The 15,512-nt window shown below is 38.6% G+C and overlaps 9 protein-coding genes across 9 annotated transcripts; 3 read left to right on the forward strand and 6 right to left on the reverse strand.

The window, feature by feature from the left end:
- Positions 1-198: 198 nt before the first annotated feature.
- On the reverse strand, positions 199-1,343 carry CBG24772 (the record flags this gene model as incomplete). The annotated part of the gene is made up of 6 exons (XM_002648436.1): positions 199-310; positions 375-657; positions 702-830; positions 878-1,107; positions 1,155-1,220; positions 1,267-1,343. 6 exons carry the CDS (start codon positions 1,341-1,343, stop codon positions 199-201), a joined length of 897 nt encoding a protein of 298 aa, XP_002648482.1.
- Positions 1,344-2,264: 921 nt separating this feature from the next.
- On the reverse strand, positions 2,265-2,780 carry CBG24773 (the record flags this gene model as incomplete). The annotated part of the gene is made up of 4 exons (XM_002648437.1): positions 2,265-2,395; positions 2,441-2,531; positions 2,579-2,682; positions 2,729-2,780. 4 exons carry the CDS (start codon positions 2,778-2,780, stop codon positions 2,265-2,267), a joined length of 378 nt encoding a protein of 125 aa, XP_002648483.1.
- A 118-nt stretch (positions 2,781-2,898) lies between these two features.
- Positions 2,899-3,356, forward strand: CBG24774 (the record flags this gene model as incomplete). The annotated part of the gene is made up of 3 exons (XM_045240893.1): positions 2,899-3,037; positions 3,082-3,176; positions 3,228-3,356. The coding sequence occupies 3 exons, from the start codon at positions 2,899-2,901 to the stop codon at positions 3,354-3,356; spliced, it is 363 nt and encodes a 120-aa protein (XP_045091417.1).
- Positions 3,357-3,617: 261 nt separating this feature from the next.
- Positions 3,618-4,341, reverse strand: CBG24775 (the record flags this gene model as incomplete). The annotated part of the gene is made up of 3 exons (XM_002648439.1): positions 3,618-3,831; positions 3,884-4,218; positions 4,261-4,341. 3 exons carry the CDS (start codon positions 4,339-4,341, stop codon positions 3,618-3,620), a joined length of 630 nt encoding a protein of 209 aa, XP_002648485.1.
- Positions 4,342-4,532: 191 nt separating this feature from the next.
- Positions 4,533-5,728, reverse strand: CBG24776 (the record flags this gene model as incomplete). The annotated part of the gene is made up of 3 exons (XM_002648440.1): positions 4,533-4,723; positions 4,775-5,013; positions 5,058-5,728. 3 exons carry the CDS (start codon positions 5,726-5,728, stop codon positions 4,533-4,535), a joined length of 1,101 nt encoding a protein of 366 aa, XP_002648486.1.
- Positions 5,729-6,055: 327 nt separating this feature from the next.
- On the reverse strand, positions 6,056-7,229 carry Cbr-cids-1 (the record flags this gene model as incomplete). Its single annotated transcript, XM_002648441.1, has 6 exons — positions 6,056-6,151; positions 6,198-6,345; positions 6,390-6,634; positions 6,682-6,856; positions 6,906-7,039; positions 7,092-7,229. The coding sequence occupies 6 exons, from the start codon at positions 7,227-7,229 to the stop codon at positions 6,056-6,058; spliced, it is 936 nt and encodes a 311-aa protein (XP_002648487.1).
- A 251-nt stretch (positions 7,230-7,480) lies between these two features.
- Cbr-pbs-6 lies at positions 7,481-8,356 on the forward strand (the record flags this gene model as incomplete). The annotated part of the gene is made up of 3 exons (XM_002648442.1): positions 7,481-7,746; positions 7,792-8,185; positions 8,240-8,356. The coding sequence occupies 3 exons, from the start codon at positions 7,481-7,483 to the stop codon at positions 8,354-8,356; spliced, it is 777 nt and encodes a 258-aa protein (XP_002648488.1).
- Positions 8,357-9,169: 813 nt separating this feature from the next.
- Positions 9,170-10,367, forward strand: CBG24779 (the record flags this gene model as incomplete). Its single annotated transcript, XM_045240894.1, has 4 exons — positions 9,170-9,172; positions 9,285-9,551; positions 9,597-9,899; positions 9,951-10,367. 4 exons carry the CDS (start codon positions 9,170-9,172, stop codon positions 10,365-10,367), a joined length of 990 nt encoding a protein of 329 aa, XP_045091418.1.
- Positions 10,368-10,477: 110 nt separating this feature from the next.
- Positions 10,478-12,047, reverse strand: CBG24780 (the record flags this gene model as incomplete). The annotated part of the gene is made up of 4 exons (XM_002648444.1): positions 10,478-10,819; positions 10,866-11,126; positions 11,174-11,966; positions 12,013-12,047. The coding sequence occupies 4 exons, from the start codon at positions 12,045-12,047 to the stop codon at positions 10,478-10,480; spliced, it is 1,431 nt and encodes a 476-aa protein (XP_002648490.1).
- Between the last annotated feature and the right edge of the window lie 3,465 nt (positions 12,048-15,512).

Raw genomic sequence — 15,512 nt, forward strand, 5'->3', positions numbered from 1 at the left:
TCCAAAATTTATTTTTTCTTTCAAAATTTTATTTCGAGTTTTTCGAATTTCAGAATGTGTGCTGATCAGAAAAATCATATTTCAAGACCCTAAACTCGTTTTTGTAGTCTGAAATTCGTCCATTCGTCTGTTACGAAATGACGGGTTTAGAAATAACTGGTTTCGAAGTGTCGCAGTTTCGAAGTGACGCGGAGCCTGTTATACACTCACCGGTCGTTTCATTTCCACAACCATTCCCTCGTGCATACTTTGATACATTCTGTGTGAAGCAGCCAGAGGCATCGAAACCATCGCACGATCTTCTTCGATACTGAATTAAATTGAATTTTTAATTTTTTTTTCCTTTCCCTTTTTCTTTCTTATTCCTTCCTTACCTGAAATCATTCCAATCATCTTCTCCATATGCTGAACTTGGTTCCTCTGCAAGTGTTCCACACAAAGTTCCATACATGGATTGAGACATCAAGTTGTGTCTCGATCCACGATGCGAGTTTGGGGCACTGTCCAAATAGACATTTGTATGCTCATCAGTCAATGGCATTCCTGGTACTTCTACAGAAAATGAACGTGGTTGATAGTTGATTCGTTCTTCATCAGAAGTGTCTCCGAAATTGAGAAGCTGTGGTTGAACGATTCTGTCAACTACTGCTGGACCGACTGAAAAAAATCTGTTGTTTTAGAAAACGAAATAATTGAATTACCATAAACTGATCTACTCATCAAATCAGTACTATTAGACCGATTGGAACGAGCTCCGTAAACAGAACTATGCATATCACATTCGGGAATACTATCCTCCATTGCTTCTTGATGATCTGATTGGGTGACAGCTGAGAAAATGAAGATTATATGGAAGAAAAGTTCAGTTGTGACCTACGTTTATCATCAAGTTTCGTGATGTTAGGAAGAATCCTGATAACTTTTCTTCGATATTCTTGACCCCCTTCCCCAACACACGGATTCTCATCAATCCAAAGAGTTCTTAAACTTGGAAGATCCTTCAGATATTCCAGCTCATCTAGCGATTCTATACAGTTTTTTCGAAGATACAATTCTTTCAAATTCTTGCAGTTTTGAAGTGGAGAAAGAGATTTTACTTCATTGACACTGCAAAAAATAACCCCACTTTTGTATCATTAAAATTGATCTCTAACCTGAGGGATAGAATTTCTAAAAGACCCATTTTCTCGCATACTTGAATGTCATCGATACCGCATCCCCTGAAACAACTGAAGTTGTATTTTTTTTATTTGAAAAATATTATACCATAAATTGAGCTTCTTCACATTTTCCAGAGAACTTTTTGTACGAATATAGACAGCCGACTCGGAGAGTTTCACCATTTCTAGTTGGATCGGAAAAATGAGTAAAGTGGAAGAAAAGAATTAGATGAGTGCTCTTGGTACCACGAAGCAGAAGCACAGATGGTTGTAGAAAATGGGAAATGTAGAAGGCCTTCTTTTTGAGGAGCGCAGAAAGAAAGGAAAAATGGGACGAGGAGTGGTGTTTGAAAAGAGAGAAAAATGGAGCCGGGAGACAAGACAGAAATGGAGAATAAGAGGAAGACGCACACTTTGGAATGCACGAGAAACCAACTAGGAACAAGTGGACAATCGTCAGACAAAAAGAGCAACTCTGAATGCCCTTTTTTGGAAGGATGATATATAGAATCATATGATCACTCAACGATTATGCTGGTTAGAATTATTGAGGGTTCTCGTAGGAAAAAAGAACATTTCTGGAGAATTTGGGATGGGGAGAAAAAACTAAATAGAATCACAGAGTCTTGCAGTCGTTTATTTTTTAGACTCCTTTCAAAATATAAGTCCTCCCCCTCCTCTCCGTTCCCCACTCGACTTTTTTGTTGTTTCGAGTAACTGAAGACATTTTCTAATTGAAAATTATATCGAAATTTTCAGGAAAGTCAGCGCAAAATTGTAAATTTGGTAGACATTTGGTAAATTCGAAGTTTGAAAGTTCAGAAATTCTTAAATTCTCGTTTCCAGTTCATCGAAAATTTGGAATTTCGAAAACTAGTGAATTCGGAATTTTATACTTTCGGAAAGTACAAAATAGGAAATGGAAAATTCCGAAAAACTGGATCTCGAAACTTCATTCACTTCGGTAAGTGTATGAAGTATCATAAGTAGAAAGACACCATATACACATTATGCATAACAATTTGAGTTATTAAATTCAAAACTTTTTTGAAAAAGAAACAATGAAGAAAAATATTTTATAATATTTTATTTTAAATCAAAAAATTAGGAATCTCTCCAATCCGGGAACTCCAATTTGACATGCACTTCAGTTTCATCCGCCGTCGTATTTTCTAGAAGTAGCTCACAAGACTTTTGAATCAGACGAGCAAGATTATGATGTTCAACAACTGGTTCTGGAAAAATAAAATAAAATCAGACTCAAAAATAGGTGCACCAACTCGGAGGAAGTGGAGTTTGGGGTGGAGATTCTTCAGTGACAACAACGGTTTCCAGATTTTTCTCAGTGGCTGAGAAAACGTTGACCCGATTCTAAATTTTATGAATTTCCGAAAATTGAACATTGAAAATAAACCGACTGGTTTCTTTTTCACATTGAGCAACTCTGCAGAATACGGTTCATCTGATGCATCCCATTCTGATTCTGTACAGTTTTGAAGTGCTTCTCCCGTTGTACTTGTCACTAAAAATAGATTTAAATAGAAATTAATTTTAATAAGCTTCTGAACCATTTTTTGAACTTTCAGATTTAGCCGAAGTGTCTTCTTTATTGGTGTCCATCTTATTTCTTTGGAAATAAATTCCCCTGATCCACGCTTTTTGTTATACAAAAATCATACAAAAAAATTAGAAAGGAAAAATAAATTAACACAATAAATCGATCATTAACCAGTTCAAAATGTCGGAGAAGCAGCCAACTGAAGAAAACGAAAAGAGAATTGAGAAGAAAACATCTGACGAAACAGAGGAAAAACTTCCGATGCCAATTATTCAACAATCCATTCGACAACTTCCGAAAATTGAAATTACTGACGATGGTTTTGATTTTTAGAACGTATTTTTACAACAATTCATTTTTCAGAGAAGGGCGAAAAACTGCCAGAATGTAGTGAAGGAGAGTGGGATGCGAGTGATGAACCATTTTCCGCTGAACTTCTTAATGTTAAGAATGCACCGGTAAACACCAGAAAAATCTGTTTTTTTTTCAATTTTCTTTCCTGATTTCAGAACAAGGTATCAGTGTTCAGTGGTCCGTATCGTTCGAAAGAAACTGTGGAAACCATCAAAAAGATCAAACCAGCAGTTCCCCAAGTGGCCCCAGTATCGATGAACGTCCGGACAAATTGGCTCAAATGATGAGTCGCATTTTTAGTGAAATTATCGATGGTAGAGATCTTTCGAAAATCAAGGTACGGACTTAATAATTTATAGAAAATCAGCCAAAATCAAAAAAATTCCAGGTGACAATCAGCACAAAACTGTCATGAACAGGATAAAGCGACAAGAAGAAGAAGGTTGAAACAATAGCTGAGATCGAAAGAAAAAAAACTAATTTTGTGTGAAATTTTTAACAAAATAAAACTGTTATTTACACTTGTTCACTACTTCTTTGTCTTGTTAGTAATATGGCTCCCAGTTTGAGTCATCAGCTGGTCCTAGTACGCCGAGTACTAGGAGAAAAATATCGACTATCCACCAGATTCCGAATCCTCCTAACGTCATCAGTTTTCCAACTGCCATTGCTGAATATCCTAGGCAGAACCGATCAACAGCGACGACTCCAAGGAAAATGGAATAGAGGAGTGTGGTCAGGAAATAGTGGCCAGTATATCTGCAAAACCATATCATTAATTCGTACTAATTTTGGATTTTTTGGAACTTACATTATACAAGGGGTTAATTTGGAGAAAGATCTTGATCCTCGACACTCAATACATGGTAACACACGACACTTCACATTGGTGAATTCGATGTGTTCTGCTCGATATCCACCCATTCTTAGACACTTTCCCTCATTGTGATAACTGTCGTTTGATGGTTGTTGTCCTGTTTGTCCTGGTCCGTACAGAGGAACTGGATCTTCACAGAGAATGAATGAGGGATCAAGCAGATGACATTCAACGACGGGACCTAATGGGTTGGTGGAAGTGTAGTGAAAGTCTGACGGGTCCTCATCTTTCAATGAATCGATGCATGCCTCGGGTTTTTCTTTAGGGTACTGAATTCAAAATGGTTTTCCTGTCTAAAACGGGAATCAAACCTCGAAGTCTATCCGGAAATCTTCTTTACTAACCCCATCTGATACCATGAATAGTGAAATGAGACAGACTATCCTTAGCATCTGGATAACCCTCCTTACATTGAGGAATCGGTGAAAAAAGGCATGATCAGTGAGTAAGTTACACTTTCCAAAGTACTTGTTATAACAATTATGAAACAATGAATAGATTTATAGTAATCGAAACAAATGAAAAGCAACAGGAAACATAGATAATTATGAAAGTGATATTTATTCTTTTGGTGAACAACTACTTATTTTTTCACAATCTGAACAACGTCTTCGTGGTCAAGTTTGTGAGTTAGACCGACGCGCTGAGGTGAGAATTTTGTCGAAGTTCCCCACACGATAGCATATCGAAGTTGAGAGGCAATAGACCGATGGAGAGCGTGGCAACAATGTTCAATAGTAGCTCCTCCACGGAGAATAATACCATCTTCGGGTCCTAGAAATTTCATGTATAATAAAATAGGCATACATAACAGTGATAACTTACCAAGATCAGGAGCATTTCCTGGTTTTTTAGTGTACACTCGGACCAATGCGAGATATTCCCAAATCTTTTCTAACAGGTAGTCCATATTCAGGTTCATTTCACACGAGATGACAACGTGGTGAGGCATTCTGGCTAATCGATCGATCTCCTCAATCGAAATCTGATCGATCTTATTGTAGACATATAGGCAAGTCATGTAAACACGGTTGCCTTGGACAACGTCGATGAACTCGTCAATGCTGAAAATAATCGGTTGGAAAGCTAAAAACGATTCTCATCTCACGTGCAATCCTCTCGGAAAATAACATCAGCGTTGAAAATCTTGTACTCGTGCAAGACATGCATAATAAGCTTTTCGTTGCAATGTGTCAATGGAACTGTATTTGTAAATTTAACACCTCCGACTTTCTTTTGCTTCACATAGATATTCGGTGGTTTTTTGTTCAGACGAATACCGACTGCTTCCAATTCTCTCTCCAACAGCATTTTCTGTTGATCACTTTTTCCAGCATCCAACATCATAAGAATCAGGTCCGAAGTTTTTGCAACCGAAATAACTTGTCGACCTCTTCCTTTTCCTTGAGAGGCACCTTCAATGATTCCGGGAAGATCGAGTAATTGGATGTTTGCTCCGTTGTATGAGATGACTCCAGGAATACATGTGAGAGTTGTGAACTCATATCCAGCGGCTTCCGAATGTGTGGACGTCATCGACGACAAGAGTGTGGATTTTCCAACAGACGGGAATCCTACCATTGCCACCCTGGCATCTCCACTTTTCATTACATCGAAACCTTCTCCTTTGGCTCCTCCTTTTCCCGTTGGTTCAAGCAACTGTTGGCGATACTTCGCAAGTTTTGCTTTCAGCAAACCCAGATGGTACTCAGTGGCTTTGTTTTTCTGTGTTCTTGAGATTTCATGCTCGATTTCGGCAATTTTCTCCAGAATACCCATCTGTAAATGTTATGTTCTTACGAACTTTCATTATGACTGTATCAATCCCAAAGTAAAAAACAACGGATTCTAACCGTAGTACAGAGTGGGTCCGCATTAACAAAAGTATTAGTTTCATATCAAAATATCAAAAATTGAAGTTATTTTCTGAGGATGACTGATATAAAGCACATTTTGGATAACACGGAAATGAAAAGATCAAGTGAATGGACAGGAGTGTCTTGTGTAAAGTTGTACAACATAACCTAATTCGGGTTCTAGTTATTGCTACAAGATCAATACTTCAATGAATAGAGATCGGGATATAACGATAAACGGGATTGAAATTTATTTTCTCTTTTGAAACAGTGCTTCTAGAGTTGGCAATGGAGCGTTTGGCATCTCGGCAGTAAGATCGGGAAGAGACTCAAATGTTTTTTCAACCTGGAAAAATAATAAATGTGAGAGAAAATCAGTTTCAATATCTTACCTCCAACAAATCTGCTTTGATTCTATCTTCCTTCCGCTTTACATCTCTACAAAGCTTCTCGTGATGTTCGATACTCATTCTCACATTTTGAATCAGCATATTGAGGTTGGTTTCGAGGGATTCCCTCTCCTTTGTCTCTTCTTTCAATCTGGAACAAAATTATTCGACACCAGCGATGACTTCAAATATTACCTTTTAACATAATCTTCGAGCATTGGCAATGCTTCTTCGTTTTGAGTCAGAAGAGCTTTTGCCTCTTCAGAATTTTGAACCGACTGAAGCTTTTCAGGGCACGAGATGTTATCAGGATACTTGGATAGCTGGATACGAATGTCTCTTTCGGTGCTTGGAGGGTTTTGAAGACGTTTTAAACTGACAAGAACATCCTGAGCATTCTTTTTGGCCTCTTCGACGATGAACTGGTTAGGTTGCGAATTCTTCAACTGTTTTACATTAGCGAACTTTTCAGACAATACTATCATACCTTTCCGTTATTTCTCCCAGCTGGTGAAGGGAAGCTTCCAGATAACTTCATTTGCTGATGAGCTTCTTGAAGGCGTTTGCACTGAGATTGGCTGTAAATCTGACGTTCCTTCCAAACATGTATGAGTTTTCCAATGGCATTCTCCACTTCCTTGGCTTTCAATTCGCAGCAGTGTCTGAAACTCTTAGTTTTTCATAATCTTAACATGTTAATGTCTTCCTCACCTGAATGCACTTTCTATGGCAGGAAAGAAGTCATCCTTGAATTGTGGACAAGCTTTTCTAGCGTTCTGTGCGACATCGTTGGCTACGTAAAGAAGATTTACCACTTTAGCACCTTTATTCTCTTTTCTGACGGTCTGAAAAGATTTTTAAATGACCAACTGTAAATTCTATGTTCCTGCAGCTTACTTTCAGCCAAACTCTGATTATTATTTCTCGGTTGTTGTGGTTCTTTAACAGCCAGCTGGATGTCGTTTGGATCGAGTTGCTATGATTCGATAAGTTGGCGAGCTTTTGCCGAAGTGTCTGTTCCGTAAAGTCTGACATCTGAAAACAGTTCATTTGTTGCGATAACGACTTTCTTCAGAGAGAAAAAAGGTTAAAAAACCAGGTAAAAATTCAGCAATATGTCGTCAAATTAAATGCAAGTGTGCATTCACAAGAGTGGTGTGTGTACTTCACATTCGAATTGACGCCGTTTTCTTTGTCAGCATTCAGTTCAAATCGAAGCTTTCGTTTCTTTTCCTTTTCGTTCGAAGTTTTAACATTTTCTATTTAAAAATAAATGCAATTTTCAGATGGCGAGTTTCACCGGTATCACAGCTGTGGCTAACGCCACGACTGACATGGCTAATTTCAAGAAAGCTATGAAGGACGTCGCCGCTCATCCAGAATGGCTCAGCTCCAGACACATTGAGCGTCAACGCTGGAACCCATACTCAATGGAAGGAGGATCCACATGTGCCATCTCTGGAGAGAACTTCGCTATTGTGGCGAGTGACACGAGAATGACCCAAAATGACATCAACATTCTGACCCGTGATGCTGAAAAGATCCATGTTTTGTTAGTTTTTAATTAAGTCTTGCATGTTCCACAAACTTTTTACAGGAATGACTCCATCATTCTCACCACTTCTGGTTTCTATGGTGATGTGATTCAATTGAAAAAAGTTCTCCAATCCCGGCTTCACAAGTATCGTTTCGACTATCGTTCCGATATGTCCGTCGATCTCTGCGCAGAGCTTCTTTCCCGAAACCTGTATTACCGTCGTTTCTTCCCATACTACACTGGAGCAATTCTCGCTGGTATTGACGAGCACGGAAAAGGAGCCGTTTTCAGTTACGATCCAATCGGATGTATTGAACGACTCGGCTATTCAGCAAGTGGAGCTGCAGAGCCAATGATCATTCCCTTCCTGGATTGCCAAATTGGGCACGTTACTCTTGCCGAGGGATACGAACGTCCACAGCTCACTCTGGAGAGAGCTATCTCATTGATGAAGGTTCGTTGATCATTAAGGATTTTTTTTTCCATATGATGAATATTCTGATTGCAGGATTCGTTCAGAGGAGCTGCCGAGCGTGAAATTTCCACCGGAGACAAGATCCATTTGGTTATCGCTGAAGCTGGAAAGCCTGTCGTCCAGAAGTTCCTCCCACTCCGTGAAGATTAAACCTCTATGGTCCCTTTTTATCCTAACTTATTTGTATTCTTAATTCCTTTCCATTTCGATGTTCATCTATCCCCCGGTATCCCAATGAATTTCTTTGAATTTTTTTATTCTCTCATTGCAACCTCACTTGGGTTCAAGCGAGGGGGTCAGAAAGCGATCCCCAGTAAATTTTTCAGAAATTCTCAAATCGCTGCTGAACTTCGTTGGCTGAGTATCACAGCTTTAAACGATGAGCGAGAATACGCGCGTTGCAACCCGTTGATTTTTAAGACATACATCATGATCTAGTTCAAACCCGCGTTCATTCCACAACTATTAAATTTCTTCTGGCCTACGAGTTTGCTGGGGCGCTTTTTCTGACCCCCTCGCTTGAATCCAAGTGCGCTCTCCCACAGAACATTTCCGAACTGCAAATTAATTTTTGATCTACAGAAAAAACGTTTGGCGCGATCACAATTGCAGGTCTAAAACCATAAATTGAGAATTTTCTATCTGATTTTGTGGAGTTCCAAGATGATTCAAATGATTCTTAAAAAATTAATTTGCAGTTCGGAAATGTTCTGTGGGAGAGCGTGTATTGTAATTTGCTTTTCGACCACTTTTGTGTTAAAAACCATAAAATAAGTTGGAAAATCTTTTTTGTTTCTAAATCTAAAATATTGCCGAAAAACGGACGGAAATCGAGAAGAGAAAATGAAGCAAAGTTTACCGAGATAATGTTTTGTTGGATATAGTTTATAACTGAAGTTTTGTGTGTTGACTTTTTTAAAAATATACATTTCACAGGAACCGATTCAAATAGGTCCATTGTTGATGGTAGAACACTTAAGCAAGATGATTTCTTTATAAGGAATTTAACCAAATTTTCACCAATTTACCAAATATAACCAATGTTTCGTAGTATCCTAAAGTTATTGTTAAATTTCAGAGAATTATTGGTTGCACTGATGTTTGGATTTCTGAAATTCCGATTTACGCTACAAAGCAACCCACACAATCGTTTGCAGCTGAGTCTATTGATTTCAATGACAACACTCCGATCTCCACATCAAAAACTCTTTCTTTGTCATTCGAAGAATCGAACCGTTTCAGTAAAACACCATTTAAAAGTATATCCGCAGAAATAGGAGATGTTCATCCACTGAACCTAAAAGAAGCTCTTGAAGGAACATCTTCAATAGTAGAAGCTAAACCTGTAGGACACTGTTTTGAAACGAATAAAACAAAAAGTTTTTTCTAGGATGTTCAAGGAATACTCAACGATTGGACAGCTGATGTTCCCGGGACATCTTCTGAATTTGGAACAAATGAATTGACGATTCCAAATGAAGAGTTTGGGGATATTACGGACGATATTGGCCAACAAGATCTCCAAGAAGACACAGAGATGACACAAGAACAAGAAACTAATTTATTCGAAGAGATTATTCGTCAACAAACACAGTCCTTCAGAGACACATTCGAAAAGAAAGGAAAGAAAAAGACAGCTAATACTTCGACGGATCCTTCAAGCGGTCCCTACCTTATCACTTGTAAATATCCGGTTAGTTTTTTTTTCTTAAAACAAAATGTTTAGTCATCTAATTAATTTCAGAATTGTGGTCTGCAGTACAATTGGCGTGTGAAGTATGGAAAACTCCGCCTTCTAGACCATGCTCTCACACATTCCAACAGAAAAATACCATGCAGAATTTGTGGGGCGGAGTGTCGGAATGTTCGAAGAATTCGATCACACTATGCAAAAGCTCATCCAAACCATCCAGTTGAAGGTTACGGTATCAAATCATTAGTGAGCGGAGAGTTCGGCACTGTGTCAGCTGATAAAGCATCTGAATATCATGTCAGCGAAGAGGAATTGAAAGCATTATGGGATGCTTGCTATTCGGATATTCGTCATTTGGTTGGGGAAGCTACTGCTTTTGTGGATGGAGATAAGTATACAAGGCTGACAAAGAGAAAAAAGCTAGAGAGAGCAACTATCGATTCAATAAGCCAGCTGCTCAATTCATGATTTTTTTTTTCAAATTTTCTTTTTATGTTGACAAGTATTCATCGATTTCTACCGTTCATTTATGACTGAATCACTATTGGAATAAAAAAATTTATTCAAAAACGAGTACACTATTTCTTTGGGTTCGATATGAATGGCACCGTGGCTAGAGCTTCATTGATCATAGCTTTCACTTCTTCGCTCATTGGGTCGTTCACTAATTTCAGCTTCATTCTCAAATAGACAAGAGCCGCTCGAATGGCATACGTGAAGAACATGCTCATTGTGAAGACGTTCGATCGTTGATCACGCATCTTTTTGAACAGAGCATCACAATCTGGCGTTTTTCCAGCAAGAACAAGTTCAATTATGACAGAAGTGAGGATGACGGTTGCAGATCGATCAAGTCCCAAATCACACATCACAACTATTGGTTCCGATTTGTCAGCTTTCGCAATCAATGACCCGCTATCCTGAAAATAAAAGAAATGAGCAGCTCTGAAAAAAGAGAAATCCCACTTTATAAGGAGCTCTAGCCAGAGCTAGTAGTTTTTTCTCCTCATTTGGAACCTTCTTCCATGGCCACGTCGTACAATTGAACACCCGAATATAGTTTGCCTCACTACACTCAGCTGCCACAATTTCTACCGTATACATGTTCATCCAATGTTTGTTTCTTTCATCCACCTCGACTTTTCGTGTATTGATCAACCAATTGTCAAGATTCATGTAGTGATCGGTGAAAAGAGGAAAGAAGGATTTGATTTGGGTCGTTTCGCACTATAAAAAATATTCAAAAAATGTTATATTTATATCAATTAACTTACTCGAATGGAAGTACCAATAATTTGATCTCTGGTCTGAGATTTTTGTGACACACTCACTGGAGTACCCGTAGAAACCGAATCTGGAGTAGACGTTGGTGCTGGAGATACAGTACTTGGAATCTTGTTGAACTCTTCAATCGCCTCGTCACTGAACGGTTCGAACATTGTGATGATCCGTGAAACTCTCTTCTGCGATATCATCCTCCAAAAGTCATGTATCGTTTCTTTCAGTGGATATTGGGTCAGGATATACTCTTGACAGGATGAATCAAATTTGATGTGACTCGCATTTATGTACGAATCCTTTCCAGCCACATCAATGTGAACACGACCACTATCGTTCATTTTGTACTCTTTCGAACGGTTCTTTGACATATTCTTTTCCCATTCCACGAATGTCTGACTCGGTGGAGCATATTTAGCGAGACGTTCGTCGAAGTAGGTGCTCAAACTCGATTTTTTCATATCTAACAAATATTTACAAAGTCCTCTGCACGCTAGAATGATCTTTGTCGAGCCTGTCTCCCGTTCCGTTTTTTCAGCCGAAGGCAACGTTTTCTTCTCTCTCGACGTTTTATCCTTGTCCTTCTCCTTCGATTTCATCTTCACATTTTTAGGCTCTCGACTAGTCAACTTCTTCACGGATTCCTTCAAAAAGTCTCTGACTCCACCAGTTGTTGGTTCCTTCGACATCGGTACTTCCTTCGATGGAACTTCCTTCGGCTCCTCATCTTCTTCTATCGTATCATCTTTCTTTTTCTTCGGAGTTTTCATCGGTTTGGATTTCGGTTTGCTGGAAATTCTATTTGAAAGGCGTCTGAATCCCAATTGAAACTCACTTTTTCTTCACCAGTTTTTCGATTTTATCCCCCATGGTGTCTATCTAAAATACTAACAATACCTTACTTTTATCTTTTTCGAGTTGGAGAGAAAAACCGCGTCACGGAAATTATATCTTTTTGATAAATAGGAATAGGTCATTGCATCATGATGTTTTGAAATCTGTCACAACTTTTGAAATCTGTCACAACTTTTCCATTGGGAACAGTGGGAGGTACCTTCAAGAAACGACGGAAATGTTTCAATGACTAATGAAAAAATAGCCATTTTCTCATCTGTTTATGCTTATTGTCCGGTTTTGAATGTTTCGAATGAATCATCCCAAACTCCTACACATGAAGGAAAAACAGCGGAAGAAGAACATTTTATTGGACATTTGAACAAAGTATTGGAAACTTGGAAACCAACCAAATGAGTAATATGAAAAATGTGGATAGAAAATATACACAGCCTTTTGAATTTTTCAATGCAAGCTTTGAAGAACTACAAAATAACTTTAAAGATTTTTTTCAGGAAACATTAAACCAACACTGAGCTTAATTGATAATGATATTCTGGATGGTTTGAGAACCTAAACAATTTTTGAAACGTTTTCGAAAATTTATACAATTCCAAACCGATTTTACAAGTTGAAAATGCTATTTTAGACTATCAAAGTCTTGTATTATTTTCTGATAAGATAATGCTTTCTGGCTGATTTCCAATCAAAACTTTCAAGTCGGTGATTTCCAGGGCGCCCCATGGTCCGTCAACAGTCCGTCGACGGCCCGTCGGCTCTCCTTTGGCAACCAACTAGCAGTCCTTCGCCAGTTTCGCCTCTTCAGCAGCCATTTAACAGTTTTTTAGCAGTATACCTCTGGAGCTTTCCAATAGATGATCTGCCCTGTTGTCTGTATTATTTAGATGAGCTCACTTGGGATATTATTCTTATTGGGTCAATCGCTCAAGGTTTTCAATTACAAAATCTTCTAGCATCAGCTGGAAAGATATAATTTCCTTCAATACTAAAATTTGTGAATCACTTTCGTATTCTGTTTGTGATCACTGTTCAACATATTCGAGTCACAAACTCTACGAAGCAGTGACTAATTGAAAAATGATTCAATTAAATGGTATCTATTTGTTCTCCCGTCATTGCCTACAGGGTGGGGAATAAATATAGCGCCGCTTTCAAGACAGTGTAGAAACCTCAAACCAAAAGATTTTTTTCTCAAGTTCGGTCAAGATGTTCATTAAGAGATAACAAAAAAGATGGTGTTAACAATTATTGAGCCTTCCTCCGTTCGTTCCGATGACAGCTCGAAGTCTCTTCAAGAAGGAGTCGACTACGGCACGGGGGTAGTTGACGTCCAAATTGTCCCATGCCGCGGTCAAGGATATATTCAGGGCTTCCAGATTAGGATAATTTTTTGTGGAGACTCATTGGGTCCAATATTCCCAAAACAAAAAATTCGTTGGATTGAGTACCGGACTGGAAGCTGACCATCGATCCTTAGTGAGAAAATCCGGAAAATTGGCTTGGAACCACTGACGAGTGAGCTTTGCAGTGTGTGCAGGCACTCCGTACTGATAGAATGGTCAATTGTCGTTCACAAGACGTGATTGGGACTGGGGCAGCACCTCCGACTTCAACATTCGTTCGATGTAGGATTTTTGTTGATCTTGGCTCCACAATCGACAAAATTTTACCATTTGAGCATATCTCACCAAATACGGTCACCGTGACCGGGTGAGATGTCTTATTCTGGGTTTTTCATCTCCTACATGCACTATAATAATCGATAGCCCCGATTCAATTGTTCTGGTCAGTCTTGTTTGCCTGAACAGTGAACAACTTCATCTATAAAAAATGGTCTTCAAGTGCGTGCCGAAGCGCGTGCCTCGAAGGAGATTTTTGGATTTTTTCAGTTTTAACCCTTTGTTACGGTCCGTTAGGAAAGCGCCTTTTTGGGTTCGATATGGAATCATATGGAGCTGTTTTCGGAAAATATTTCTCATTGATTTGCGGAGCATTCTAAACTACGACGTCATTTTTTTCATGATTCTTTCGTGATTCCTACTGATTTTCTCTCTCACGGCTTTGACGACTACAGGAGCCGTTCCAAACATCAGATGACCGCTTTTTCTTATATTATTGAAAGTTCCCAATTCTCTGAACCGAACGAGTTTCTGATTGACCACTGATTTCCTGATACCAAGTTTTTTAGCGATCTCCAAAGTTCTCACCCCTTTTTGGCGCGCTCCATACTAGGAGTGTGGTATGGAAAAACGGTCACCATTACCTTCAAAGTTGAAATAACTGCATGAATTTTTCAGAAATAGTTTAAAACAAAAAAATGAAGTGAAAAAAATACTAGGGTGTGCAAATCAGACCGTGTTGCTGGCGCCAGAGCTTGCGCAAAGTTTGGGCGCTATAATTATTCCCCACCCTGTATAGTCTATTCGTTTGGCAGGCCATTTGTTGATCGAAATGTTCGATAGAGAAGAGGTTATCAGGTGTGAGTTCTTCGACTTTAATGCTTTGTAGTATGCTCACGCTCTTATCGTGAGTCTTCCCGGAATAGGATGTTGAGCCTGGGATTTTCTAGGATCATTTGATTTCCCATAAAGTTCAAACTGAAGGTTATTGTAGTAGCAAAGTAATTCATGTGAAGCACAACAATATCAGTACTTAACTTTGAGACAATATTTCTCTGCTCCTGTTAATGATATCAAAAAGTTGTCAACTGCTAAATCGTTCATTATAATATCAGGAGTATTCTGTTAGTCAACACTTTTTTGATATCTTGCATAGGAGCTTAACCTTACAGTTTCTCAATGTATTTCCAACACACTCGATACCTTTCCGGACTGACTATCAGACTATTTTTGCTTCACTCTGCATGTTTCTATTTTTGATGTTTAACTTGCAAGTCAACCTTTATTTTCTTCTTGATAAACTGTATTCTCAACTTCTCCATTTCTTCCAAATACATTCTTGGCTTATCAAAAAGTGTTTGTTGACTCATCTCTCTGATATCACTCTCTCTCCCTCTCACCCCTCATTTTCGCAATATTTATTCGAAGCTCAGAGTCGAAACTCATCACCTGACTCATTTCTAAATTTGGCACGTCGTCTGGAACATTTGTTATTCGGATTACCATGGCTGCTTGGACGTTAATCACCAGATCCGTATTGTTTTTTCTTTGTTTGGCAATGCTGGTTAGTTGGATTTCCTTGATTTTCAAAGGTTTGGTTTAGGATTTCTAATAAACACATTTTTCAGTTAGCTGCCCTTGCTCTGATTGCTGTTGGATTCTGGATGCGATATGATGATTCTTTCGACACAGATCTAAAAAATGTAGTTTACCAATTTAATGATCCCAAGGTTCTTGCAGATGCTAAATTTAATATCCGTGTTTGGGTAGGTTCAAAAATCTATATATCTGAATTTTCGTTGTTTTCTAGCTGATCGTAGTCTTCTGGAGCATTATTGGTCTCTCACTTGGAGCAGCCGTT

This window comes from Caenorhabditis briggsae, assembly GCF_000004555.2.
Source record: "Caenorhabditis briggsae AF16 supercontig from assembly CB4, cb25.NA_220, whole genome shotgun sequence".
In the NCBI taxonomy this organism is placed as follows: domain Eukaryota; kingdom Metazoa; phylum Nematoda; class Chromadorea; order Rhabditida; family Rhabditidae; genus Caenorhabditis; species Caenorhabditis briggsae.